This window comes from Sinocyclocheilus grahami, unplaced genomic scaffold (assembly GCF_001515645.1).
Source record: "Sinocyclocheilus grahami isolate Dianchi unplaced genomic scaffold, SAMN03320097.WGS_v1.1 scaffold1469.1, whole genome shotgun sequence".
NCBI lineage: Eukaryota > Metazoa > Chordata > Actinopteri > Cypriniformes > Cyprinidae > Sinocyclocheilus > Sinocyclocheilus grahami.
The window spans coordinates 82,187-109,254 of record NW_015506648.1 but is presented as its reverse complement, the minus strand read 5'-3'; the positions used below and the strand labels follow the sequence as shown (position 1 = coordinate 109,254).

Genomic DNA, 27,068 nt, shown 5'->3' with positions numbered 1-27,068 from the left:
CCCACAACGTCTCCAAAAGGCTCAACGGTGTACCCAGCGTCCCAGGTACACCCCCCTCCATGCTATACCCTCTATATCCCTGATGGGCTCTGCATGGCAGGGGCGTCCTTCTCCCTGAGTCGGGCCTAAGCCTGACCGCATACCATCTGTCTCTACCTTGCTGCCCAGATGGGGTCCTTACGCTTGATCCAGAGCCAGTTACTGCTTTTTTCAGCAGCACTTGATATGGACTTGATGGCCTGTTGTAGAGAGTGACCCTTCACCCCTATTTTTCTCAGCAAACTGGTGGTAGATGTTGCAACAAAACCCCTGCATCCCACCTCTACTGGGAAGATGCTAGTCTTCCAGCCGTTCTGGGATGCTTCAGCTGCCAGGTCGGAATATTTGTTCTTTTTCCTCTCATAAGCCTCTTCAACCCCCTCTTCCCATGGTACTGTTAATTAATTTGTTGGAGACCATAGGACCATGTCTGGCCGGAGTGTTGTAGCCACTATTTCTGGGGGAAACACAAGCTTCTTATTAAGGTCCACTTCCAATTTCCAATCCCGCGCTGATTGCAGGAAGCTTGCATCTTTAGGTGTTGTACGATTCTCTTGATGTTGGCCAGCTGGTACAAATTTGTGAAGTTAACCTGTCCTGCCAATGTTTGTGGGAGGATGTTTGTGGTGGTTCATTTCTGTTCCAGTATTGATGCCAGCTCTCTAAGTACTTGGTTATGCCGCCAAGTATTGCGCCCTTGGGTAAGACTTGTAGTGCACCCTGATAGAATGTGCCTTAGTGATGCAGGTACTTGACACAGGGAACAGGCGGGATCTTCTCCATACCATACTCTTTCAGATTTTGAGGGGAGGGTAGCAGGTCGTATGTGGCTCTGATGACAAAACTCAGCCGCGCTCCATCCATCTGCCAGATGTCACGCCAGCTGAGCTTTTTCTTCTCCAGGCCCTCCCAGTTGGTCCATTTCCCCTGCTTGGCCATTGAGACGGCTTTGGCATGTCGCTCACCCTCCTCCTGTCTCCTGACTTCTTCTACCACTAGCGGTCTCTTCTGCACTGATGTTGCTTTGTGCCACAGAGGAGTTTTTGGGATGAGTCCGAACCCTGCTCTCCCATGCTGTACTTGTCCAACCACATCTCTGAAGTGAAGCGCAGACTTTGCACTCTGAACAGCTTCCGATGGAGTCCACTTCCTTCCCACTACCACCCGGGGGGCCGCTGTTTGAATAACTGCATCCTCGGATTCAGTTAGGGTCATGACGAGCCTTGCCTTGGTGCATTTGAACTCTTCCACGAGCCCTGTAATAGGTAATTCCAACTGGCCATGTCCATAAAGTCCAACGGAACTTAAACAACTTGGAATTCCAAGCCACTGCTTCAGCTGTATGCTTATCAGCCGTTCCAACTTTTCAACTTTGGTGATGGGGATCTCATACACAGTTAACATCTTGGGAATATGCCAAACTGAAAGCACCACAACTTGAGTTTTCCTGGTAACAATGTCTTGTTTTTATACTTTAAAATACAATTTAGTCCTATGAAGCAAAGCAAATTTCAGCATCATTACTCCAGTCTTCAGTGTCACATGATCTTCAGAAATCATTCTAATATGCTGATTTATAATCAATGTTGGAAACAGTTGTGCTGCTTAATATTTTTTTGGGACCTGTGATATTTTTTCAGGATTCTTTGATAAATAAAAAGTTAAAAAGAACAGTGTTTATTTAAAATAGAAATTGTGTGTTACAATATACACTACTATTCAAAAGTTTGTGGTCAGTAATTTGATTTTATGTTGGAAACAGTTGTGCTGCTTAATATTTTTTTGGGACCTGTGATATTTTTTCAGGATTCTTTGATAAATAAAAAGTTAAAAAGAACAGTGTTTATTTAAAATAGAAATTGTGTGTTACAATATACACTACTATTCAAAAGTTTGTGGTCAGTAATTTGTTTTCTTTTTTTTTAGAGACATGAATGCTTTTATTCAGCAAGAATGTGTTAAATGGATAAAAAGTCATAGTAAAGACTTACATTTTTAGAAAAAGATTTCTATTTTGAATAAAGGCTGTTCTTTTTAACTTTTTATTAATCAAAGAATCAAAGAAAAAAGTATCACAGGTTCCAAAAAAAACTAAATATTAAGCGGTACAACAGTTTCAACACTGATAATAAATCAGCATATTATACTGATTTCTGAAGATCATGTGACACTGAAGACTGGAGTAATGATGCTGAAAATTCAGCTTTGCTTCACGGGAATATATTATATTTTAAAGTATATTAAAATAGGAAACCAATATTTGAAATTGCAATAATGTTTCACAATATTACTGTTTTTTTGCTGTATTTTCGATCAAATAAATACATCCTTGATGAGCAGAAGAGACTCCATTAAAAAACAAGGTCAATTATATATTAGGTTTATAATATAGGCCTAACATAATATAATATCAAAACAAACTGAAGCATTTAAACTGAGATCTGTAAGTTAAATATTTAGCTTTCGCAAATGGCTTTCCCAACTCATTTATTTCGGCACATTATTTCTTCTGCGCTGTGGAAGAAGTGCGCGACCGCGCGCGCGCGCAGCTTAGAGGGAACATTGGATACAGGATGTTGTTTGTGATAGATTTCAGTCATAAAAAAGAACTGGTCATTTATACCACCTGAATTCATTTGTGTCTCACATGTTTCTCTCATACAGGAGGTGGTATGTCAGAAGAATATGGTAAGTGTCTTAATCTTCACTTACTCTCTGCCTCATCTTAATTTACTGTCATTTTCAAACAGAACGAAGAAATTCTTTCTTTGCCTCCTTTCTTAAGTTTGTGCTGTTATTCATGTGGGTTAATTGTTTGATTTCAAACCTGAAAACGTGGAAAAAGATAACTTCATTTTTGTTTGGTTATATCATGTTATATCAATTTGACAGACATTGTTGATGTATTTTGGTGTATGAGACCCGTAAGTTTTGTTGTAGAATTTTATAATTAGGCCAAAAAAAAGGTTTCAGCCAACGAAATCATCCCATAGGGGTTTATGAGTGAACCTTAGGAGATTTGTGAGATATGAACGTATAATGAAATATACTGTACAGAAGGCCCAGACAACCTTGCAAACTGCAAAATGAAACTAAATAAAATGTATAGATTATTTTCTCCTGTTGTCCACAACCAAGAAAATACCTTTGACCCTTTTTTGAGGCATGGCATACCTGCTTACTACTGATTTATTCATCAGTGTCCATTTTCACTGGATATTAACAGTATTCCTCTGCTTCTATGTTTTCCTCCTATTCCAGACATGTACCGCTAACTACACGTTCATTCCATACATGGTGACGCCTCAGAATAAGGTGTATTGCTGTGAGAGCAGTCTGATGAAGGGTTTGAGTGAGCTGATGCAGCCTAACTTTGAGGCCCTGCTGGGGCCCATCTGTATGCCACTACTGGACAGACTCACTCAACTGCTCACCAGCTGCAAGACCAACACCTGGTGGGAACTCACTACCTCCTTTATCTCCTAACATTTTCACTCACTTCCGTTTCGATAGGTTTCATTTCTATAGGTTTGTGACGTTCTAAAAGCTTGTTATTCCAAAGAATACTGCAAGCTAGTCAAAAGAGCTTAGGGAAGTTCAGAATTATGATGTTTTCAAAGTTAAGCTCAAGACATCTTTTTTTTTAACTTGCATTTGCTTGTTGATTTTGTATAGTTTTTTTATTGTATTGATTATATTGTGTTCAGCAAAGGCACTTTATAAAATAAAGTTTATTATTATTATTATTCAGTAGGTGTAATGTATTGTAAGTTGCTTCAGAGGCATAAGGTACTGCAAGTATTACATACAGCAATAATAAAACAGTGCGTTGACATGAAAAAGGAAATTTACTTTTGGTACTTAAGTACTTTTTGGAGCAAGTACTTCTGCACTTAAGTAAAATTCTGTCTTTACAACTTTCACCTGTAATGGAGTAATATTTGGCCAGCAGTATCTGTACTTTCACTTAAGTAATGGAGTTGTGTACTTTGTGCACCTCTAAAAAGTATTATTTTTTAAATTGTTTCAGTTCACCTTAGAAATGCATACTGTTAATGTTTATAATGACATATAGTCCACACTGAACAGTTTAGACCAGGGTTCCTCAAATCTTGCCCTGGAGGTCCAACGCGCTGCAGAGTTTAGCTCCAACCCTGATCAAACTCCGCTACCTGTGATTCTCTAATGATCCTGAGGCCATTGATTAGCATGCTCAGGTGTGTTTGATTAGGGTTAGAGCTAAACTCTGCAGGACACTGGATCTCGTGGGCCAGATTTGAGGATTTAGAGGAATTGTTTGAAAAACGTTCTTTTTTTTTAAACTGGCAGAATTTTTTTTTAATAATAATGCTATGAGATTAATGTGTTAAAAATATTTTGAATACTGAAATATGAAAAGATGAAATTATACTTTAAATATGAAACTAAACCTACAGTAGGTGGCACAAATTGTCTTAAGCGAGTTAACCAGTTCATATGAATGGCTCATTGAATCATTGATTTGTTCAAAAACGCTGATGCATTTAGGAACGAAATTGTGTTTTGCTTGGAGATGCAAAACCATTCTGTGATTGCATTGTTTGGAACGATTTTTGTTGGCAAAAAGAGACATTATTGAAAATATTGTGTCTAAAATGTAACTTTTTGTTTATTGAACTGTTATTAAACAACGGAAAAACAAGGTTGCTTGCTTGTAAAGTTCCTTAACTGTATCCTTCAGAAATATAAGACAAACTCATACAGGGACATTTTTGCCCCTATGTATTGGAATTTCGGGTCATTATATACTGATAGCCCACCATGCTTCATGGGCTCAGATAGTGTAATCACAGCATATACTGTACTAGTGGCTAGCTGCCCATACTAATCAACTTTGCTGTTGAAATATTGTTCCTGAAACAATAGCGTATGATGATAACTTCTGTGAATGGGCTTTTCTGCAATTTGTATTTCCATTCTTGCATAGTTCAGTAACTTTTCTTTTTGTGTCTTTTGTGTGCTTGTTTAGCCAGTACTTCCGTGAGACGGTTCTGAATGAGATCCGTAAAGCGCGAGAGCTTTACACCGGAGCAGAGCTAGCGGCTGAGCTCCGACGGATCCAGCAGCGGCTCGATAACGTGGAGTGTCTTTCAGCTGATGTCGTCATCAATCTCCTTCTGTCATACAGAGATATTCAGGTGACTGCATCACATAAGCCTTTGGTTGTTTTTCACAGTGATTGTAAAATAGTATTCATCACAATTCTGTTTTGCTGTAAAGGTTTTCTTTATGCAAAACGTGTATACAGTGGTGAAACGAGTAAAGGGAGAATGTTATTGGTTGATTTAGGTCACACTTTAACAGGATGTTCCAGATTCAAGACAAGTTCAAGGTGATGTGTGTAATTTCTTCAAATCTTGCAGTACTGCTCGTTATGTGGACACAACCATAAGCCATTCATATGTTGATTCTGCTGAAAAGCAGAATCAATTATTTTTGCAATCCTGTTTTCTCACTTCACCTGGATGCTCTGTGTCACATGCTGTTTTATTTCTCCCCAAAAATATTTTCTTGTGTCTCAGTTTGTAAAACAAATCAAAATTGCGTGTTCGGTAATGCTCTTACAATGGAAGTCTATAGGGCAAGACATTGTGCCGCGATGAACACCTAATAACTGCTGTTATTAAATATTATACGTGTAAGATTATAAGTGTCTAATGGGTTCAGTGTATCCACCTTTTGCCTACAAATGACACCATGATCCTTTGTGCGAATTATGGGAGTAACTTCTGTTGAACTGTAAACATTCAGCGACTTCCAATAGATTTCCAATAATGGTTCACTCCTCGTCCGTCGAACATCAAAAGCAAACTTAAAAGTCTAAAGTCTAAATACTTTCAGCAGGCTATGAATAACCCCAAAAGACTCAGTCTTTCTGTAGCAATATTATGGTTGCTAAATTTTACTGTCTAGTAATTTTAGTTACTTAACGTGCAGTTTATGTTTATGAAGTTTATGTAACGTGCATATTGTGTTACTCGAAACTTTATCATCATTAACTGTGACACTGATGGATATTTCAAAATGTTTTGTTTACTATCTTTAGAAATATTCCAGACATTGCCCCACCCCACTCATATGGCATTAATTTGATCTGTACAGGTCTTAAAAAGTCTTAAATTTGAGCTTAAAAATCCTGCAGAAACCCTGTGTGCTATAAAACAAACACGATGACATAAACAAGGAATATATATTACAAAGGTGTACAAAACTTATATTTTTGTGCAAAATATTAAAATATTCCAGTTTTGGAGGCCATAATGTCAGCCTTCAAACACTGAACTAGATCCAAAAAGCAACAGTCTGAACACAAAGAGGTCTGAGAAACCATTACTGCTTAAGTGGACCAAAAAAGGATCCGAGTCCTCTTTCAGGAACTGCGATAGTGTGAACACAAAGAAAACTGGGTCCTTTTTCGCTTGGTCCACTTAAAGGGGTCTAGGTTCGGTTCTTTTAAAGAGGACTCGAGTGTAAAAACACATCTCACCTCACTGCAAAAGTGATAACACCTGTTAGTTCTCATTAACAAGCATTCCCTTACCAGCAGGGTCTCTCAAGCTCTCTCTCCGTGCAACGGGTTAACATTAGACTAGTGTGATAAGGTGATTTACTTTGTACAAATGTGCGTGCAATATTTCAACACCTGTCATGATCATGTAAAGATGGTACACCTTGTAAATGATGCATAATATGTGCAAAGATATGTCCATAAAACACTGTTTACTTGGAGTATACTCCACCCTCAGGACGTGCATCAGTAACACATAACCTGAGGTGCATCAGCCTCAAACAGAGTACACCTTAAACACATTTTTGTTCTGAAAAGCTGATAAGCTTTAACCAAAATACAAGATGCTCATTTCTGCTTTTTAACTTCTGGAATGTCTTGCCCCCAATACTTCCACTATTAGTGTACTACTGCGAACATAGTGTTTGGTTTTTCAAACTGAGGGATGAGTAGAAATTATAATCAACAGCATGCTATAGACTTTGCCCATTAAGCTTAACCTGTACTGAACCTGGAATTTCCTTATTAATCCACGATCGTGATGGTTAAATTCCATTTCCTAAAATGTTAGCATGATTTGCTCTGATTAAAGTAACCCATAAAATATTACAAATTGCAAGTAATGTTAGTTTTGGCATTTGCAGTCTGTGACAACCAAGAAAATTTGTTCCCAAGGAAAGAATAAGCTCCTCTACCTATAGATTTCCCCTGAAGACGTCAAGGTGAGGTGTAGAGCTTGAGTTGGACTGTGCAGTAAATGTTTGAAGAGCTTGGTGTGTCCCTAAGCTTGGCTCTGCTTTACACTAGCCACCTTCTCTGTATATCTGATGGAGCTGCTAGTGAATGGAGGCAGACAATTTTGTAAAGACAAAATTGGTATAAATCGGCTAACCTAGCAAAATGTAGAATAATAAAAGGACTGTTGGTTTTGGATGTTGTGTACCGATCATTTCAATGCAGATGATACTAATATTAGGATTGTTAGTGCTTGTCCTGTTAAAAATTAATAAGATGAGAACAGGAAGTCATAAATGCTCTGCTATAACTTGGCAGTAAGTTACTTTAGAAGTAAAAAGTATGATAAATGACTGTTAATTACAGTTGCTTAGCTTCCTTACCTAATGTTACCTTCACTTCATCAAATTAATTTCTCTCTTATTAAGCCAAATTCTTCACTACATTATTCCTGATGTCCACTTATAGTCAAGGTTTTTTGCACCAAAAACACTCATTCATTTTTAAAAACATTCAATTTCATCACCATTTTCCACCCTTTCTCAAAGCCTCTAAATTAAATAGGCCTTGGTGGTTTTTAGGTTTGTCTTTGTGTATGTTAATGATCTCTTTATGTTTGCTAACCTCTGCGTACCATCATTGTTCATCATGTTACAGAAATTAGTTATTGATGTACAAATGTTAATAATTGTAATGCCATAATCATTAAGATTTTTGGCGCTTTGTTTTAGTATTTAGAAGTTTGACTCATTTGGGCGATTCAGTTTGTTTAAAAGATGAATTTCAACTTGATTCATTGGTTCTTTCATCTTGTCATTATCACCAGACATCACATACTTGACACAGGTTTTAGTAATTGGACACGAACAAAAGACTGACTCACAAATCGTTCAGTCTAATTTACTAACATAAATCGATCAAATTTGTCCATGGATCAGACATTACTGCTTTCAATTACTTGCATTCAATTATCATTCATTACTTTGAATGAATGCTCCTATGGACTGCGTTGTGATAATTATAGAGTAGTGTAGTACATAGTACATTGAACTTTATTTCAAAGCTTCAAAGTGAAAGAAAACTTGCCAAAGGTCTAAATAATTATATTTTTGTGGTTAATTATATAACGTGCAGTCAGTTCAAACTCTAGCTCTCATTTAAGAGGTTGTCATGAATATTTCAGTGCTTTTATTTGAATAAAGTATGAAGTGAATAAATGTTACATTCAAGAATCATCGTGTTTGAACAGTGTTTTTTAATTATTTACCAAAGGATTAGAATAAAGGTATACAGTGTTAAAAAAAACAACTAAATGTACTTTTACGGCAGAATTATTCATGAAGATTTTCCTTTTTATCTTTTTTTTTATGTGTTATGAGCGTAATACAGTACAGCAGGCTTGTGGTTAGGGGTGAGAATTATACAGGAATCCTCACATTTGATAATATTGTATAATAAACAGTTTCTTTTTTGTTTTGTGGTTATCTGTTTGTAGGATTATGAATCTATTGTGAAGTTAGTTGAAACACTGGAAAAGCTGCCGACCTTTGACCCAGTGGCTCATCCTCACATAAAGTTCCACTACGCCTTTGCCCTCAACAGGTGACACTGAACATCTTACTGTGTCTTAACTAGGCACACGCCTAGTTTACATTGAATATTACAATGCTGTGTGACACCACATAATCACACTTAATCAGAATGTTTGATGTTTAATATACTACGATCAAAAGTTGATATGATTTTAAAGGGGTCATATGCTGTTGCTAAAAAGAACATTATTTTGTGTATTTGGTGTAATGAAATATGTTTATGTAGTTTAAGGTTAAAAAAACGCATTATTTTCCACATACTGTAATTATTGTTTCTCCTCTATGCCCCGCCTTTCTGAAACGCGTCGATTTTTACAAAGCTCATCGGTCTGAAAAGCGAGGTGTGCTGTGATTGGCCAGCTATCCAGTGCGTTGTGATTGGCCGAATACCTCAAGCGTGAGACGGAAATGTTACGCCCCTTACCATACTGTGATGATGCCCTGTCCGGCCGGAGGGACCAGACAAAAACATTGTTCTGGAACAGTGTTGTAAATACAACTTAACCACTGATTTCTAGTCGTGTATTTTTTTGGAAGAACGAACAAAAAGTAGTTTCGCTTTCACAACGTAACGCAGCGTTACACACACACACGCCTTGAGTGAGCGGAGGTGGTGGGCATGAGAACGGCGCGGTCGGCGTAGATATGTGGGGGCGTGTTAGAACGAGCCGTTTTAGGTAGGCGTGGCTGACTCTTAACTTTTATAAAGAATATCTCTTTGGATTTGAGACTTTAGTCTTTGCAACTTTACAGATCTTCTTTATGCACCAAGAGCTTGTAACACTCCAAAGAGAAAGGAAAAACTGAAACAGCATCATATGACCCCTTTAATGTTTTTGAATTAGGCCTCCCAAAGGTGCAATTATTTAATCAAAAATACAGTAAGACCAGTAATATTTTGAAATATTATAACAATTTTAAAAAGTTGTTTTCTATGTGAATATATTGTAAAATGTACTCCAGTCTTCAGTGTCACATGATCCTTCGGTAATCATTCAAAGGAACAACAATTATTTGAAATTGAATCATTTTTGAAAAACAAATGTATTTACTGTCACTTTTGATCAATTGAATGTGTCCTTGCTGAATAAAAGTATTTTTAAAAAATCCCTAAACTTTTGAACAATAGTATATACAGAAGTGGAGCAATGAGATCTTACTGCAAACTGAGCTACTTAGAAGTCCAGCACCTGGTTTGGACATTACTATAGGAATACTATACGAGTAAAATTGAATGTGATTTGAATCTTAAAATCTATTAATAAGATATTTGATGAAAACAGTCCTGTCCCAAACTTACGCCATTGATTCAGTCAGTTTTGCTGTATCGGACTAATCCGACAAACAGCACTGGGTCATAGTGTTTACAGGTTTTAATGAAAGTAGCCTAAAAAAAGGCTTACATATAGTTGTTTGACTGTGCATATTAAACTGCATTTAAACTATTAAACTGGCATACATCTAACATGCTTTTTTGGTTAATTTCTGATTTTCACAGTCTCTTTTTGTTCTGTCTCTGCAGGAGAAATCTACCAGGAGACAGACAGAAGGCTCTGGACATTATGTTGCCATTGGTGAACTCGGATGAGCAGGTGGCATCTGATATTTATTGCCTTGTAGGCCGAATCTATAAGGATATGTTCCTGGACTCTCATTTCACCGACACGGATGGCAGAGATCAAGGCATGCACTGGTGAGGCCTTGAGGGTGAATCTCACGAAAACATTCACTCAAAAATCTAAATGATATTGCGTAAACAAAAAATTAAGTCTATTTGTAGGACCATTACATTTTTTTGCATTGTGAGATTTTTGACAGCTTTTGTGAGATTCACAAATAAAGTTGCCATAGTAACAGGTACAGTGACATTGTACTGTCTCTCTCTCTCCATGTACAGGTTTAGAAAAGGTTTTGAATCGGAGCCCACGCTGCACTCTGGTATAAACTATGCAGTGCTGCTGCTGGCTGCAGGACATCAGTTTGACTCCTCCTTTGAGCTGCGTAAAGTAGGTGCGTTTGATTGACAGTTTGGATAATATTGGGTTGAGACTCATCCATTCAACCACTCCTACAATAGTGGTGGGACAAACATTATTTGTGACCCTGAACCACAAAACCAGTCATAAGAAAACATTCACTCAAAAATCTAAATGATATTGCGTAAACAAAAAATTAAGTCTATTTGTAGGACCATTACATTTTTTTGCATTGTGAGATTTTTGACAGCTTTTGTGAGATTCACAAATAAAGTTGCCATAGTAACAGGTACAGTGACATTGTACTGTCTCTCTCTCTCCATGTACAGGTTTAGAAAAGGTTTTGAATCGGAGCCCACGCTGCACTCTGGTATAAACTATGCAGTGCTGCTGCTGGCTGCAGGACATCAGTTTGACTCCTCCTTTGAGCTGCGTAAAGTAGGTGCGTTTGATTGACAGTTTGGATAATATTGGGTTGAGACTCATCCATTCAACCACTCCTACAATAGTGGTGGGACAAACATTATTTGTGACCCTGGACCACAAAACCAGTCATAAGGAATAAATCAGCTTTCCATTGATGTATGGTTTGTTAGGATCGGACAATATTTGGCTGAGATACAACTATTTGAAAATCTGGAATCTGAGGGTGCAAAAAAATCTAAATATTGAGAAAATCATCTTTAAAGTTGTTCAAATGAAGTTCTTAGCAATGCATATTACTAATCAAAAATTAAGTTTTAATATATTTACAGTAGGACATTTACAAAATATCTTCATGGAACATGATCTTTACTTAATATCCTAATGATTTTTGGCATAAAAGAAAAATCTATAATTGGGATCCATACAATGTATTTTTGGCTATTGCTACAAATATCCCCCAGCGACTTAACACTGCTTTTGTGCTCCAGGACAGAGGTCTGCGTGGGACTGTTTTAGGTTCTATTCCGCACCCACCCGCTCCCGCTATATATTCACTCTTTGTTCACCCGTATGTTATTTTATTCGTCTTGTCAAGAGTCTTGAATTTATTGACTTTGACTTGAATTTATATGAATTATCTTAAGACAAAAAATTAGTTTAATATTTTATGCAACACAGTAGGAAAAAAAGTTTGTACAAAAATTGTATTTCTTATTTTTATTCGTCTTGTCAGGATACAATTCATTTAACATTAACATTAACGCAATAGGGAAAAAGTGTTGCAGAGAGAAAGAAAATAAAAATGTAGTTTGTACAAAAATAGCCTATTAGCTATTTTTATTCGTCTTGTCAAGAGTCTTGAATTTATTGACTTTGACTTGAATTTATATGAATTATCTTAAGACAAAAAATTAGTTTAATATTTTATGCAACACAGTAGGAAAAAAAGTTTGTACAAAAATTGTATTTCTTATTTTTATTCGTCTTGTCAGGATACAATTCATTTAACATTAACATTAACGCAATAGGGAAAAAGTGTTGCAGAGAGAAAGAAAATAAAAATGTAGTTTGTACAAAAATAGCCTATTAGCTATTTTTATTCGTCTTGTTAAAATACTAAATTTTTGACATTTTTCTGTTTTTCACAGTAGGAAAAGTGAAATAAGAGTAAAGCGCAGATATGCTGTTCTAAATGGACTTCGGGAACGGGATATTGTTAGACCGCCCGCTCCTGTTCAAATTACACCAGAGTTACCGACCGCTACCGCGTTTTATTCGGGAATGTAATCCCGCAGCGCAAAAAATCCGGTCGGGTCCCACGGGAATGCAGACCTCTAATCCAGGATTACATTTATTTATTTATTTAAACTTTTTTTTTTTTATATTGAAATGTCACATGATATCATTTGTGCATTGTTTTAGGATTATTCATTGTTTGGAAGGTGAAAAGTGGGCATTCCAGTCCAGAATGGTGCCAGACTTGCATTCGAATATAGAGAGGATGACAATTTAGTTTGTTAATAGTCAGACGTGAACAGTGTACTTTAGTTCAGTTCGATTATTTCCAATCAATCCCAAAATGTTTGCAGAATCAGACTAATCAATTCGCAGTGGTTCTCAAATAAACAACTCACTGATTCAGTGTGGTCAGCACAGGTCTCGATCTTTTGTTATTAATATATATTAAATCAATAGAGCTGTGCATTACATACTAGTGATGTTTTAGTCTTTGTTTATTTAAGACTTTTAGTGTTGTTTATGGTAAAGAATCAGTCTACATTGGTTTTCCTAATTGTGCACACACAATGTGACAATTTAAAAATATTAAATCGCATATTAATGTTGGTATTTTCCAAAATACTACTCTTGATACTTGCTAATTAATAAAGAGCATCTTCCGTTCTCAAATAGATAGTACACATGCTCTTGTCTGCCCCATATATTATATATATATACACTAGTGGTCAAAAGTTTGGGATCAGTAAGACTTGTAATGTTTTTAAAGAAGACTCTTCTGCTCATCAAGGCTGCATTTATTTGGTCAAAAATACAGAAAAAAACAGTACTCTTGCAAAATGTTATTACAATATAAAATAATGGTTTCTATTTTAATATCTTTTAAAATACAATTTATTCTGTGACGCAAAGCTGAATTTCCATCATCATTACTCCAGTCTTCAGTGTCACATGATCTTCAGAAATCATTCTAATATGCTGATTTAAATTTAAGGGGGTCTGAATACTTTCCGTACCCACTGTATATATATTTTATTCATCCAAACAGAAAACAGTACAAACTTTGCTAAAGAGGAATGTTTTGAAGAAGTATTAACTTGGATATTATGGAAACCATATTACTAAACATTTCATACTTTAAATAGTGTATTTTGTATCAATACTTTTGTCGCTTGCTGGTGAGACTTTTACCCCCTCCACTTACTTATACATGTATAAGAGCTTTATACAAAACAAACCACTTCTATGTTTTATTTTCTCACAAAATGCTGCTCCATCAATGTTTAATAAAAACATAAATTTTTTTCATACACTGTGGGAGTAGTGAAAAGCACATTTTCCTTGCGGTGTGTGACGTTAGCCCCACTGTACCCTAGTGTAGGTAAATACAGGTAATATTAGAATATTTACTACAGATCATTTATTTCATTACTTACTTAAAAAAAAAAAACTAAATATTTCAATAAAAGGTTTCAGTATTATCTATGACTTTCCCAGGCCTGGAAATCAGTTTTAAAATGTCCTAAACACCGTTTTTGTTCAAAATCAGTATGAGCAATAGTAATAGCGATAGTAATGTCTTAGCAAACACTAATAATTAATGGCAATTTTTTCCAACTATAAATAATACATAACACATTATATAATAATATATGCATATTATTTTAAACACTGATGCATGTGAAATGCGAATGTGTGCACATACCAGATGGGAGCTTTAAGTTTGAAGAGTTTCTCAGAGGCCTGGATGACTCGTGTGTTGTCGCAGGCGAGAATACTAGCCCCGAGAAAGAAACCCACGTCCCAGTAACTCTGTAATCTATCCAAACTGCCCTTCTTCCCCAGGAGACTGCTCAACTTCACACCTACAAGACACAGATTAAGTGCAAATATTATATTAGGAGGCATATTCATATATGGGAGACTTAATAAGAATTAATATAGATATATATGATATGTTGGTTACTCTCTCGCTGTCTTGTATAATATATATATATACACATACTACCGGTCAAAAGTTTGGGATCAGAACGATTTTTTATGTTTTTTACAGGAGTCTCTTCTGCTCATCAAGGCTGCATTTATTTGATCAAAAATACAGGAAAAAATTTTATATTATGATGTAAAATAACGTTTTTCTATTTCAATATACATTCAAATGTAATGTATTTCTGTGATGCGCAGCTGTATTTTCAGCATCATTACTCCAGTCTTCAGCGTCACATGATCTTCAGAAATCACTATAATATTCTGATTTATTATCAGTTGTGCTGCTTCATATTGTTTTGGAAAGTGATACTTTTTTTCAGGATTCTTTGATGAATAAAAAGTTAAAAAGAACAGCATTTATTCAAAATATAAATCTTTTCTAACAATATAAATCTTTGCTGTCACTTCTCAACAATTTAACACATCCTCGCTGAATAAAAGTTTTAATTTCATTCAAAAAAAAGAAAGAATACAAATGTACTGACCCCAAGCTTTTGAACTGTAGTGTATATTGTTAGAAAAGATTTCTATTTTAAATAAACGCTCTTCTTTTTAAATTTTATTCATCAAAGAGTCCTGAAAAAAAGTATCACAGCTTCCAAAAAGATATGATTACAATATAAAATAATGGTTTCTATTTTAATATCTTTTAAAATACAATTTATTCTGTGACGCAAAGCTGAATTTCCATCATCATTACTCCAGTCTTCAGTGTCACATGATCTTCAGAAATCATTCTAATATGCTGATTTATTATTAGCATTATCAACAGTTGTGCTGCACAATATTTATTTTTGGAAACTGTGATAAACTTTTTTTCAGGATTCTTTGATGAATAAAAAGTTAAAAAGAACAGCATTTATTCAAAATATAAATCTTTTCTAACAATATAAATCTTTGCTGTCACTTCTCAACAATTTAACACATCCTCGCTGAATAAAAGTTTTAATTTCATTCAAAAAAAAGAAAGAATACAAATGTACTGACCCCAAGCTTTTGAACTGTAGTGTATATTGTTAGAAAAGATTTCTATTTTAAATAAACGCTCTTCTTTTTAACTTTTTATTCATCAAAGAGTCCTGAAAAAAAGTATCACAGCTTCCAAAAAGATATGAAGCAGCAACAGTTTCAACACTGATAATAAAGCAGCATATTAGAATGATTTCTGAAGATCATGTGACACTGAAGACTGGAGGAATGATGCTGAAAATACAGCTGCGCATCACAGCAATAAATTAGATTTGAATCTATATTAAAATAGAAAAAAGTTATTTTGCATTGTAATAATATAAAAAAATTTTCCCCTGTATTTTTGATCAAATAAATGCAGCCTTGATGAGCATAAGAGACTCCTGTAAAAAACATAAAAAATCGTTCTGATCCCAAACTTTTGACCGGTAGTATGTGTATATATATATATTATACAAGACAGCGAGAGAGTAACCAACATATCATATATATCTATATTAATTCTTATTAAGTCTCCCATATATGAATATGCCTCCTAATATAATATTTGCACTTAATCTGTGTCTTGTAGGTGTGAAGTTGAGCAGTCTCCTGGGGAAGAAGGGCAGTTTGGATAGATTACAGAGTTACTGGGACGTGGGTTTCTTTCTCGGGGCTAGTATTCTCGCCTGCGACAACACACGAGTCATCCAGGCCTCTGAGAAACTCTTCAAACTTAAAGCTCCTATTTGGTATGTGCACACATTCACATTTCACATGCATCATTGTTTAAAATAATTTGCATATATTATCATATACTTATAAATTATTTATAATAGTAAAAAAATGCTGTTAATTATTAGTGTTAGTTAAGACATTACTATCGCTATTGCTATTGCTCATACTTTGAATTTGAACAAAAACTGTGTTTCGGGAATATTAAAACTGTGATTTCCAGTAAGTAATGGAAAAAGTCCATTAAGGGTACAATGGAGCTAAAGTCACACACCTCAAGGAAAATGTGCTTTTCACAGTGTATGAACAAAAAATGTTTTTAGTAAACATTGATGGAGCAACACTTTTTGTGGGGAAAATAAAACATAAAAGTGGTTTGTTTTGTTTAAAATGTCTTATACATGCGTGAATACACTCTCTAAAGTATGTAATATGTTTAGTAATATGGTTTGCATAATATCCAAGTTAATACTTGTTCAAAATATTCATCACATTTTCTTTTTTGATGAATTAAAGAATTTATTTTTGTTTAATAAATATCCCGTCATTAAAATGTTAATTTAAAAAATACAGAAGAAAAAACCCCTCTAAAAATTCTGAAATCTTTGAATGGGATCCCATAATAATGTAATATGGTTTTACATTAGAAAAAAATCAGTTATATGATTAATATGATATTTTTTAAATATGATGGTATTATTATAATATGGTGATCATCTCTAAGGTGGACACCCAACTTAATAAAGGATATTAACCATCTAAATTTCTCTGTCACATCAACAAATGGAAAATTCAGCCAGCTTTTTATTATCATGTCAGTTATTATGCCTTAATATATATATATATATATATATATATATATAAGAGCAGCGATGCTTTTTCTACCATCCTTTTACATATTCTTTAGTTATTGAAAACTGTTCTAATTTGAACAAAACTGAAAGTCGTTAAGAAGATATATTTGGTCATTTTATAGATTCTCATTGGCTACAGAACTCTATAACATTTAAAACAAACATTTAAATACTAGCTCAAAGTAGCACAGGATCAGCTGTGTTGCTGTGCACAATCGCGTCAAGGATCAGCCAAATTTCCATGTGCACAGTGAAGCTTGGATGTTTAGAAAAGTTCTGCTGTGATTTCTCTAGTGTCTCATCTAGTGGTTAAGAGGAGAATACAATCTAATTGCCCAGTGTTAGTCCCATTATACCCTACCTATAGATTTTCCTATTCCACGTCTTAAAGTTTAATTATGCAGCTTGTTGTTGAGACTTTTCTTTTAACAAAATTAGATTTTTTTTTTCTGGCAAATGATTAAATGGGCAAGTACACAAGTAAACAAAACATTGCCTAGAAGATTTCTAGAACAAATTCTAAGCCGTATCTAGAGACCGTATGCTAACTTTGGGGTGGACTTCTTTGGCTTGGGCTGGTAAGCAAACTCCTAACAACATCCCAGCATGAGAATGTAGTTGTCTGTTAAGAGTGAGTCATGCTTGTAGTCTTTTAGAGTAGGCTATTGTTCATTTATGAAAGTGCTTGTGTTTTATGTGTATTTCAGGTATCTACGCTCGCTGGTTGAGACCATCCTCATCTATAAGCACTTTACAAAACCAACCACTGATCCACAGGCCCCTAAACAAGAGCTTGTGGACTTCTGGATGGACTTCATGGTGGAAGCCACCAAAAAGGATGTGACATCTGTCCGTTTTCCTGTATGAACCTTCTTCATACAATGACTGTTACACTGCGTTGCCACATTGCATTGCCACATCACAACAGTTACTGTGAGAAAGCCATTTAAGACACAGAAGTGGCATTCACATTTACATGCACTGTGTTTGCATGCATAAAAACCCTGGAATGAACTATTCTCTAATGTGTATTTAAACATAGTCACTCAAACACTGCCAATTTTTTTTGTGTGTGTGCTAGTACGAGTATTGACTTATAGACACCGCATTAAGATTATTGGGCATTAATGGCATGTAAAGAATGTCAGAATTAATTCTGCTTGTTTTTGGTGCAGGTATTGATACTGGAGCCCACTAAAGTGTACCAGCCATCGTACCTCTCAATCAACAACGATGTGGAAGAGAACACGCTATCCATCTGGCACGTGACCCCTGACGACAGAGTAATAACTTACTATTTATCCATTCGTTCTTAAATTCAGATGTTCTTTTGTTTTATTTGTTGACTTATTAATTCTCTAAATCCTTTCAAATCCGAACATTACAGTACTGAGTGCTGCATATGTCTAAGTAAAAGCATGGCACTGATCCACGTGCTACAGGATTTTTTAGATTAAAGGGGTCATATGATGCTGCTATAAATAACATTATTTTGTGTATTTGGTGTAATGAAATGTGTTTATGCGGTTTAAGGTTCAAAAAACACATTATTTTCCACATACTGTACATTATTGTTTCTCCTCTATGCCCCGCCTTTCTGAAACACGTTGATTTTTACAAAGCTCATCGGTCTGAAAAGCGAGGTGTGCTGTGATTGGCCAGCTATCCAGTGCGTTGTGATTGGCTGAATACCTCAAGCGTGTGACGGAAATGTTACGCCCCTCACCATACTGTGATGCCTGCGGCAACCACATGTGACGACCCCGGGCTGGACTCCGCTTCGTCCACGGTGAAAGCCGAGCCGGCGATCCACAGCGAAGTTGATGTATTCCGTCAGCAACCAGCACGGATCAGCTCCAGGCATGACGAAGCAGATATCGTCCTCTTCTGGAAGACCAAACAAAGTAGTTTCACTTTCACAACGAAGCACACAGCGCCTTCACGACATGGTGGCAGCAACAATACTACAGCGAGAATAAAAGTTACGCCTTCTTTCTTTGCGTGAACATTTGGTCGGCATTATGCAAATCTTCCCACACAGTGACATAGACATGTGGGGGCGTGTTAGAACGAGCCGTTTTAGGGGGGCGTGGCTGACTCTTAACTTTTATAAAGAATATCTCTTTGGATTTGAGACTTTAGTCTTTGCAACTTTACAGATCTTCTTTATGCACCAAGAGCTTGTAACACTCCAAAGAGAAAGGAAAAATTTAAATCGTATCATATGACCCCTTTATGTTTCTTCAGTATGGACATAATAAATTCATTTCATTTGAAGTCTTAAAAATGTTCTTAACTTGGCAGATACTCTGTATCTAGCCCTTTTAGTGCACTAATTATTAATATATACTGTTTTTACAACATCACCAAAAAATACACTCAACTGGGGCTACTAAATTATGGGCCGGTACAGAATTAGCACTCAGCACACCACAGTTTATAAAGTTTTAGACCCCCCTCGGCTCTTGTGTGTTCATTTAATAAACATTTGTGGCTAATCTAATAATGCCTTCACGTAGATTTATGAATCTTTGCATTACAAATCTAACTCTAAACCTAAAACATTTAGGTCCCAGGTATACATTTGAAATTGAACAGTAAACTTAAAACAGAGTCCCAGACTTTTGTTACAATTATAACTGTAAACTTAACACATTGTCCCAAAGTTACTTTGCAAATTTAACTATAAATTTAGCGGTAACACTTTATTTTAATGTCCAGTCTAAATTATGGGCCGGTACAGAATTAGCACTCAGCACACCACAGTTTATAAAGTTTTAGACCCCCCTCGGCTCTTGTGTGTTCATTTAATAAACATTTGTGGCTAATCTAATAATGCCTTCACGTAGATTTATGAATCTTTGCATTACAAATCTAACTATAAACAAAATAAAACATTTAGGTCCCAGGTATACATTTGAAATTGAACAGTAAACTTAAAACAGAGTCCCAGACTTTTGTTACAATTATAACTGTAAACTTAACACATTGTCCCAAAGTTACTTTGCAAATTTAACTATAAATTTAGCGGTAACACTTTATTTTAATGTCCAGCTCTCACTATTAACTAGTTGCTTCTTAGCATGCATATTACTTGCATATTGGCTGTATGTTAGTATTTATAAAGCACATATTAATGGCTTATTCTGCATAACCATGTTCTAGATCCCTTAATACCTAAACTTAACAACTATCTCACTAACTATTAATAACCACCAAATTAGGAGTTTATTGAGGGAAAACTCTTAGTCAATAGTGAATATATGGGCCCTAATCTAAAGTGTTACCAATTTAACATTTCAAACTTACTTTGTAAATTTAACACAGTCCCAAAATTGTACTATTACTATTATATTTATAAAGTTACACTAGGCTGTGTCCAAAAGTTACAAAAGTTGAAGAGGTAGGAAGGCAACAAGATTTTCCTGAATCCAGTGATTGTTAATGTGTTTTTGAATTTTATTTCTAGTGAGAAATTTGTATTGTAGTAATGAAATATTTGCTTTATATCACCAGCTGTCTTTATATTTTGTTGTACATCATTAGACCATTATGCTGCCTCAGAAGCCTGTCCGAAATAAGTTTTGAGAGGTTTTCAAAGTCATTGCCTGACAGGGCAGTGAAGAAACCAGTCAGCTGCCTACGATTTTGGACGCAGCCTGAATATCAGGCGTATTCAACAATGAGATATAATGTAGAAGCATAGTAGTCAGTTTATTGTGAACATCATTCACTGTATCTTGCAGACTGCAAATGTTATGATGTTTTCTGTGCTATCAGTTCTGCTGAACTTTGCTAAATTATGTAATTAGCATATCTGGATGAAAACAAACTCTCTCTCTCTCTGTTTTAGGGTATAGGGATCCACGAGTGGAATTTCAGTGCAGCATCAGTACGAGGTGTGAGGTAAATGCTGTCTTCTCAAATAAACTTTAATTAAGCAGGAACACACTTTATTTTTTACGAGAATTCATGAACTGACTAGACGAAGGTGAGGTAGAAGATAGCATTGATATGTATAATAAATAAGTATATAACATAAATGTGAATATGATGAAGCATTTTTTTACCTTCTTTCTTTTTTTTGCATTCAGCATCTCCAAATTTGATGAGCGCAGCTGTTTTCTGTATGTGGTGAACAACTCAGAAGACTTCCAAATCTATTTCTGCACAGAGATGCACTGCAAAAGGTATGCCATGTGTGTTTTTGCAAATGCATTTTTTCCCCCACATTTCATTTATTCTTCATTACAGTGCCAGAGACAATTTAAGGACAGAACTTGCAGATTAGATTGTCGCATAGACTTATTCTAGAAACTAGCGATGCGAAATGTATCGTCCAGTGATTTTGTCTGCTGCTAAAAGCATCAGACGTTGGATATTTAGTGAAGTATTTCCTTTCAGTCATTAAGGGGGCAAGAGAAAGAGACGCCAGACAGTTACAAACTCTTGCAATGAAAAACATAATATCAACAAACATCTCTTTTATACTGTGTAGGGCATACTAAACTAAGAAGTTAATCACAGTATGCATCTTTGTGTATTTAAAGCATTTATTTGACTTTATTTGTTGTAAATTGTGATTATGTCAGCGTATGAGTTACATGTCTGATGTCTGTGTGTTGCGTAGGTTCTGTGATCTGGTAAACACGCTCACTGAGGAGGCCTGGAAAGGCTCAGAAGAGACTGAGTGTGAATCAGAGGCTTTAGAGGTAAAATGATGATTGTTGTATACATTTGTTATATATATAGTACTGAACAACAGGGAGGTAAGGCAGCGTGTAATTTGTGTGTTCTTGTGTGCCTGCAGTATGATTATGAATACGCTGAGCATGGAGAGAGGGTGGTTCTGGGTAAGGGCACATTTGGGGTAGTCTATGCCGGTCGTGACCTCAGTAACCAGGTGCGCTTAGCCATCAAAGAGATTCCTGAACGGGACAGTAGGTGAGCCACAGTTCTCTTTTTTCTGGAAAGAAGTTTAATTGCACTTTCAAATCTAATTCTTTTTGGATAGGAATGTCTTTCATTGCAGTGAATATTTGTTGACAATTTTGACCTTCATTGAATACTATAACAGAAGGTACTTTTCTCATTGCACAGCCTGGTAAACCTTCATGTAGACTTGCCATAATTTCATCATTGTTATACCAGTGTCGTGCGGTTGGACGCTAGGTTGATTTCCAAAAAATCAGTTCGAGGTGAAAATGAAAACAAAACTGACAAATTAATTTGAATCATATTAAATTGTGTTTTGATTACCAAACATCAATATTTTAAGCATTCAGGGATATTGCATCAAATTCAGCATTGTCCTATATTCCAAAAAAAAGTATCCCATATCGAATCAATACAGTATGCGATATAAATGCACAATGTTGCAATGAGAATGACATAATAGGGAATGAAGCCAAGTCAGTTTTACAAGAAATAGCAGAGAAGCACAAAATTATTGGGCAGAGAATGACAGGGTTGAAGTCGGAGAATATACTGTATACGTGACCCTGGACCACAAAACCAGTCATAAGGGTCAATTTTTTGAAATTGATATTTATACATCATCTGAATAAATAGGCTTTCCATTGGTGTATGGTTTGTTAGGATAGGACAATATTTGGCCGAGATACAAATATTAGAAAATCTGGAATTTGAGGGTGCAAAAAAATCTAAATATTGAGAAAATCATCTTTAAAGTTGTCCAAATGAAGTTCTTAGCAATGCATATTACTAATCAAAAATTAAGTTTTGATATATTTACAGTAGGACATTTACAAAATATCTTTACGGAACATGATCTTTACTTAATATCCTAATGATTTTTGGCATAAAAGAAAAATGGATGATTTGGACCCATGCTATGTATTGTTGGCTATTGCTACAAATATCCCCCAGCGACTTAACACTGCTTTTGTGCTCCAGGGTCACATATTTAATTCAGCACATGTTCTAGTCCTTGTTCTGAGTATAACCGGTATCACTGTATACTACGGCAAACCTATCTTCATTATGGCATACATCCAATGTAAAAAAGTCTGATTACTTGTTACTGTTGTCAGGCATCATTTCTAGTGTTGCTGTGGGAGTTGTATGTGCATGTGTAATGTGTGTGTTGGCTGGGATTTAGTCGGCCAAATCTGTTTTGCCATTATGCTGTTATCAGTAAGAGTAGAGCATCATTTAATCTGAGGGTATATACAGTTTATATATAATATAAATGAATATGCAATATTCATGTGTGCTTAGGAGGATGTGATTAAGCAGATGTAAAGAGAAACATGAAAAATGCATGCAATCACAGCAATAGTTTATCTAACAGCACATGTAACGCTCTGTGTTGGTAGATATTCACAGCCTCTGCATGAAGAAATCGCCCTGCATAAACACCTCAAGCACAAGAACATCGTGCAGTACCTAGGCTCCATCAGCGAGAACGGCTTCATCAAGATCTTCATGGAGCAGGTGCCTGGAGGTGAGACAGACGTGCTAGACCTTTATAGTGTACTTGCACATCTTTGGGCCAAAATTCATCTGTGTTATTCAAAATGTTAAAAAAATGTTTGTATTTGTCTTTTGAATCACAGGCAGTCTGTCAGCATTGCTCAGGTCAAAGTGGGGTCCTCTAAAAAACAATGAGCCAACTATCGGTTTCTACACCAAACAGATATTGGAGGGTATAAAATACCTGCATGACAACCAGATAGTTCACAGAGACATTAAGGTAATAACCCCTTCATCCTAAAATGAGGCTAAACACGCACATGTTTTCAATGTGAAGTGATTATTGAAAATGAATGCACCCCCCTGAAGCGGTGAAGCTTGTATATTATTAAAGCAATATAATATTTATAACAGCTAAGGGGCGTTGTTAACACCCTTAGCTGTTATAAATTCACTGTAAACCACAGCTTCACAGGGATTATTTTATAAAATGGTTATTCCATATACATAGTAAGGTTTCACAGAATAAAACAGCAAATAAAGAGTAATGATATTAATAAAAACAGTATTCTTCCACCAAACAATGTAGCTCCTCCGAATCAGTTGTGGTTGCAACAAAGTGAAGTCTGATAGGTTTGCCTTGAAGTCATTTGAAAATTTATGGTTACCACATTTCAAGACATATTTGTATTTGTTTTTTTTTTGTTTTTTTTCCATCAGTATGAGAACCTCAGCTGTACACATATACGTTCTTAGGCCTTTATATTGCTGCAACATTTTGATCTCCTTCACATTTCTTTGAGATTCTGGAAGTGCACAGAAAAGTGACTGATTAGCAGAAATGATTGATTCAGTTGCTACTTTCATGACCTACAGGGGGATAATGTCTTGATAAACACCTACAGCGGAGTTTTGAAAATCTCTGATTTTGGAACATCCAAACGTCTTGCCGGGATAAACCCCTGCACCGAAACCTTTACTGGTACTGAGTGTATTATTTCTTTTGCCATTTATATTTACTTATCCTTTTGTCAATAGCAACTTGATGCTTCTTCTATAACACTGAAGGACACAGCTATTATATGTGTTGCAGATTTGGTCTATTGAATTTTGAGTAATATCGTTAGTATCTTAGCAGATACTATTATTAGCAGTCATTTATTACATCCATGCTGTTTGTGTATGTCAGGTACGTTACAGTACATGGCCCCTGAAATCATCGATAAAGGGCCGCGTGGGTACGGCAAGCCAGCGGACATCTGGTCTCTGGGCTGCACCATTATAGAAATGGCTACTGGGAAACCGCCCTTCTATGAGCTGGGGGAGCCGCAGGCAGCAATGTTCAAGGTCAGGCGTGATTACTGTGATTAAAGTGTCCAGAAGTAATCCTTGGTGTGCTGAATATGTAGTAAAACTATCTGCATAATATGTAGCCTAATTGACCATTTTCTTTTAGTTTTGTACTGTGGACTAAATGTGTGCTTTGTTGAACATAAATGTGAGCCTGGAGCACAAAAGCAGTGTTGAGTCGCTGGGGGATATTTGTAGCAATAGCTAAAAAAACATTGTATGGGTCACAATTATACATTTCTCTTTTACGCCAAAAATCATTAGGATATTAAGGGAAGATCATGTTCCATGAAGATATTTTGTAAATTTTCTACCGTAAATATATCAAAACGTAATTTTTGATTAGTAATATGCATAGCTAAGAACTTCATTTGGACAACTTTAAAGATGATTTTCTCAATATTTAGATTTTTTTGCACCCTCAGATTCCAGATTTTCAAATAGTTGTATCTCAGCCAAATATTGTCCGATCCTAACAAACCATACATCAATGGAGAACTTATTTATTCAGATTTCAGATGATGTATAAATCTCAATTTCGACTGGTTTTGTGGTCCAGGGTCACAAATATCATTTGAATCAAAGTTGTTATTTTTCAAATGTTTTTTGTTTTTTTTAAATCCACCAGGGCACATAGAAAATACACCTATCCTACATTAGGAAATTGTGTTGTGTCCAGAGTTTTGAAAATGCATTTTACGGCTGGTGTATGTTGTCTAGGTTGGGATGTTTAAAATCCACCCGGAGATTCCTGACTCTATGTCCACTGAAGCCAAAGCATTTATCCTGCGCTGTTTCGAGCCTGACCCAGACAGCCGAGCCACGGCCAATGATTTACTCACCCACGAATTCCTCACCGTTACATCACGCAAAAAACGATCAAAGAACAGTAGTTTCACAGGTGTGTTTGTGTGTTATATGGACATTACCCCTTATACCAAGCAGTCATTTCAGATGGTTCATGAATAGGGAACAAATTAGGGAATAAACAGGAATCTAATCTTTCTTATTATTTCCGTTGTTTTTATTTTTTATTTTATATTGGACTTGACTCTCTTGACTGTTTTCAGTGACTAAAATAATACAGTAGTGACAGAATTTGACAAACTATTGAATTTGAATTTTCAGATCATTTAAAACATTTTTATAGCTTAATTTTCTCCCTTTAGTAAATGTTACACTATTTAAAATTGTTACATCCAAAAAGTGACACCCAAAATCATTTGGACAACATGATGGGAGAACAAGTAAATATTGGTTTCCGAATTACAGAATTTATGAATAAATTAATTACCAAAATTATTGAGATCAAATTACCCTTTATTTATGGGAAATCTATTAATATCCAGTCCCAACTGTCTAGGCCAAAATGAGTGGCTGGTTAACTTAGGCTACTAATATAACTTTAGTTTTGTTACTTTCAAGTCTGTTACCAATATTGCTGTATTTTTTATGTATTTATTTAATTTTATATTTCAGTTTGGTAATGCCTATTTAATGTTTATTGTTGAAATGAGAACACAGCAGGCTTTTGAACTCTGTCTAGACATAAAGCAAATTAAGAAATACAAAAGTTCTTTAAATTAAATTTTGAATTATGTATTCTCAGCCTTGTTTTTGTTTTTTTTACAGCTCTTACACCAGGACCTGGTGAGTCTTATTTGTTTCAAAACATATAACCAGTGCTTATTTTTACTTTAGTTGTGAAAGGTAGTCAGTGGAAGTACAGTGATGTGTCAGAACTCATGTGTATTACAGTGACAACTCGATATACAAGCAAAACATAAGGGCTTGTATCATAAAAGTTTCAAAACTGCTCTCTTCTGTCACATCCTTGTCTTTATTTTTCATATTGACTGCGCATAATTTCGCTGGCTTCTGCGGCAGATCACACTATAAATAAACGCATAATCGCTTACTTTATGTCCTCCGTGTTTACTTCTGTATGACAACGTGCTGCGCAAGTGTTGCCAAGTCCACAGGTTTCCTTTGGAATTGGGCTACTTTTTCACTTTTGTTTTTCAAGTCTGTGGGCTGAAGCGGCACCAGTAACGTGATATAGACCTCCCTGGAACGCAGTTGGGCTAGTTTTGGACTAGTTTTGAGAAGCAATTGGGCAGATTTGGTTGTGAAAATCCTTCTATCCTGTTCATGTTGTTCTTTTGCACATGCGGGTCAGTTCAGAACCATGATCTGTTCACACTGG

At 35.7% G+C, this 27,068-nt stretch overlaps 1 protein-coding gene across 1 annotated transcript in view; it reads left to right on the top strand.

Moving 5' to 3' along the window:
* Positions 1-27,068, top strand: part of map3k5 (mitogen-activated protein kinase kinase kinase 5) — a 53,283-nt gene that overhangs the window by 18,537 nt on the left and 7,678 nt on the right. Inside the window, exons 3-21 of the mRNA XM_016256747.1 lie at positions 2,704-2,727; positions 3,301-3,494; positions 5,048-5,216; positions 8,817-8,923; positions 10,436-10,606; positions 10,811-10,923; positions 16,081-16,240; positions 17,785-17,938; positions 18,253-18,360; positions 20,931-20,983; positions 21,172-21,267; positions 21,708-21,789; positions 21,888-22,021; positions 23,416-23,543; positions 23,656-23,792; positions 24,389-24,494; positions 24,702-24,859; positions 25,583-25,763; positions 26,495-26,512. Of these exons, the coding sequence (XP_016112233.1) occupies positions 2,704-2,727; positions 3,301-3,494; positions 5,048-5,216; positions 8,817-8,923; positions 10,436-10,606; positions 10,811-10,923; positions 16,081-16,240; positions 17,785-17,938; positions 18,253-18,360; positions 20,931-20,983; positions 21,172-21,267; positions 21,708-21,789; positions 21,888-22,021; positions 23,416-23,543; positions 23,656-23,792; positions 24,389-24,494; positions 24,702-24,859; positions 25,583-25,763; positions 26,495-26,512 (2,293 nt within the window). The remainder of the gene's footprint in view (positions 1-2,703; positions 2,728-3,300; positions 3,495-5,047; positions 5,217-8,816; positions 8,924-10,435; positions 10,607-10,810; positions 10,924-16,080; positions 16,241-17,784; positions 17,939-18,252; positions 18,361-20,930; positions 20,984-21,171; positions 21,268-21,707; positions 21,790-21,887; positions 22,022-23,415; positions 23,544-23,655; positions 23,793-24,388; positions 24,495-24,701; positions 24,860-25,582; positions 25,764-26,494; positions 26,513-27,068) is intronic.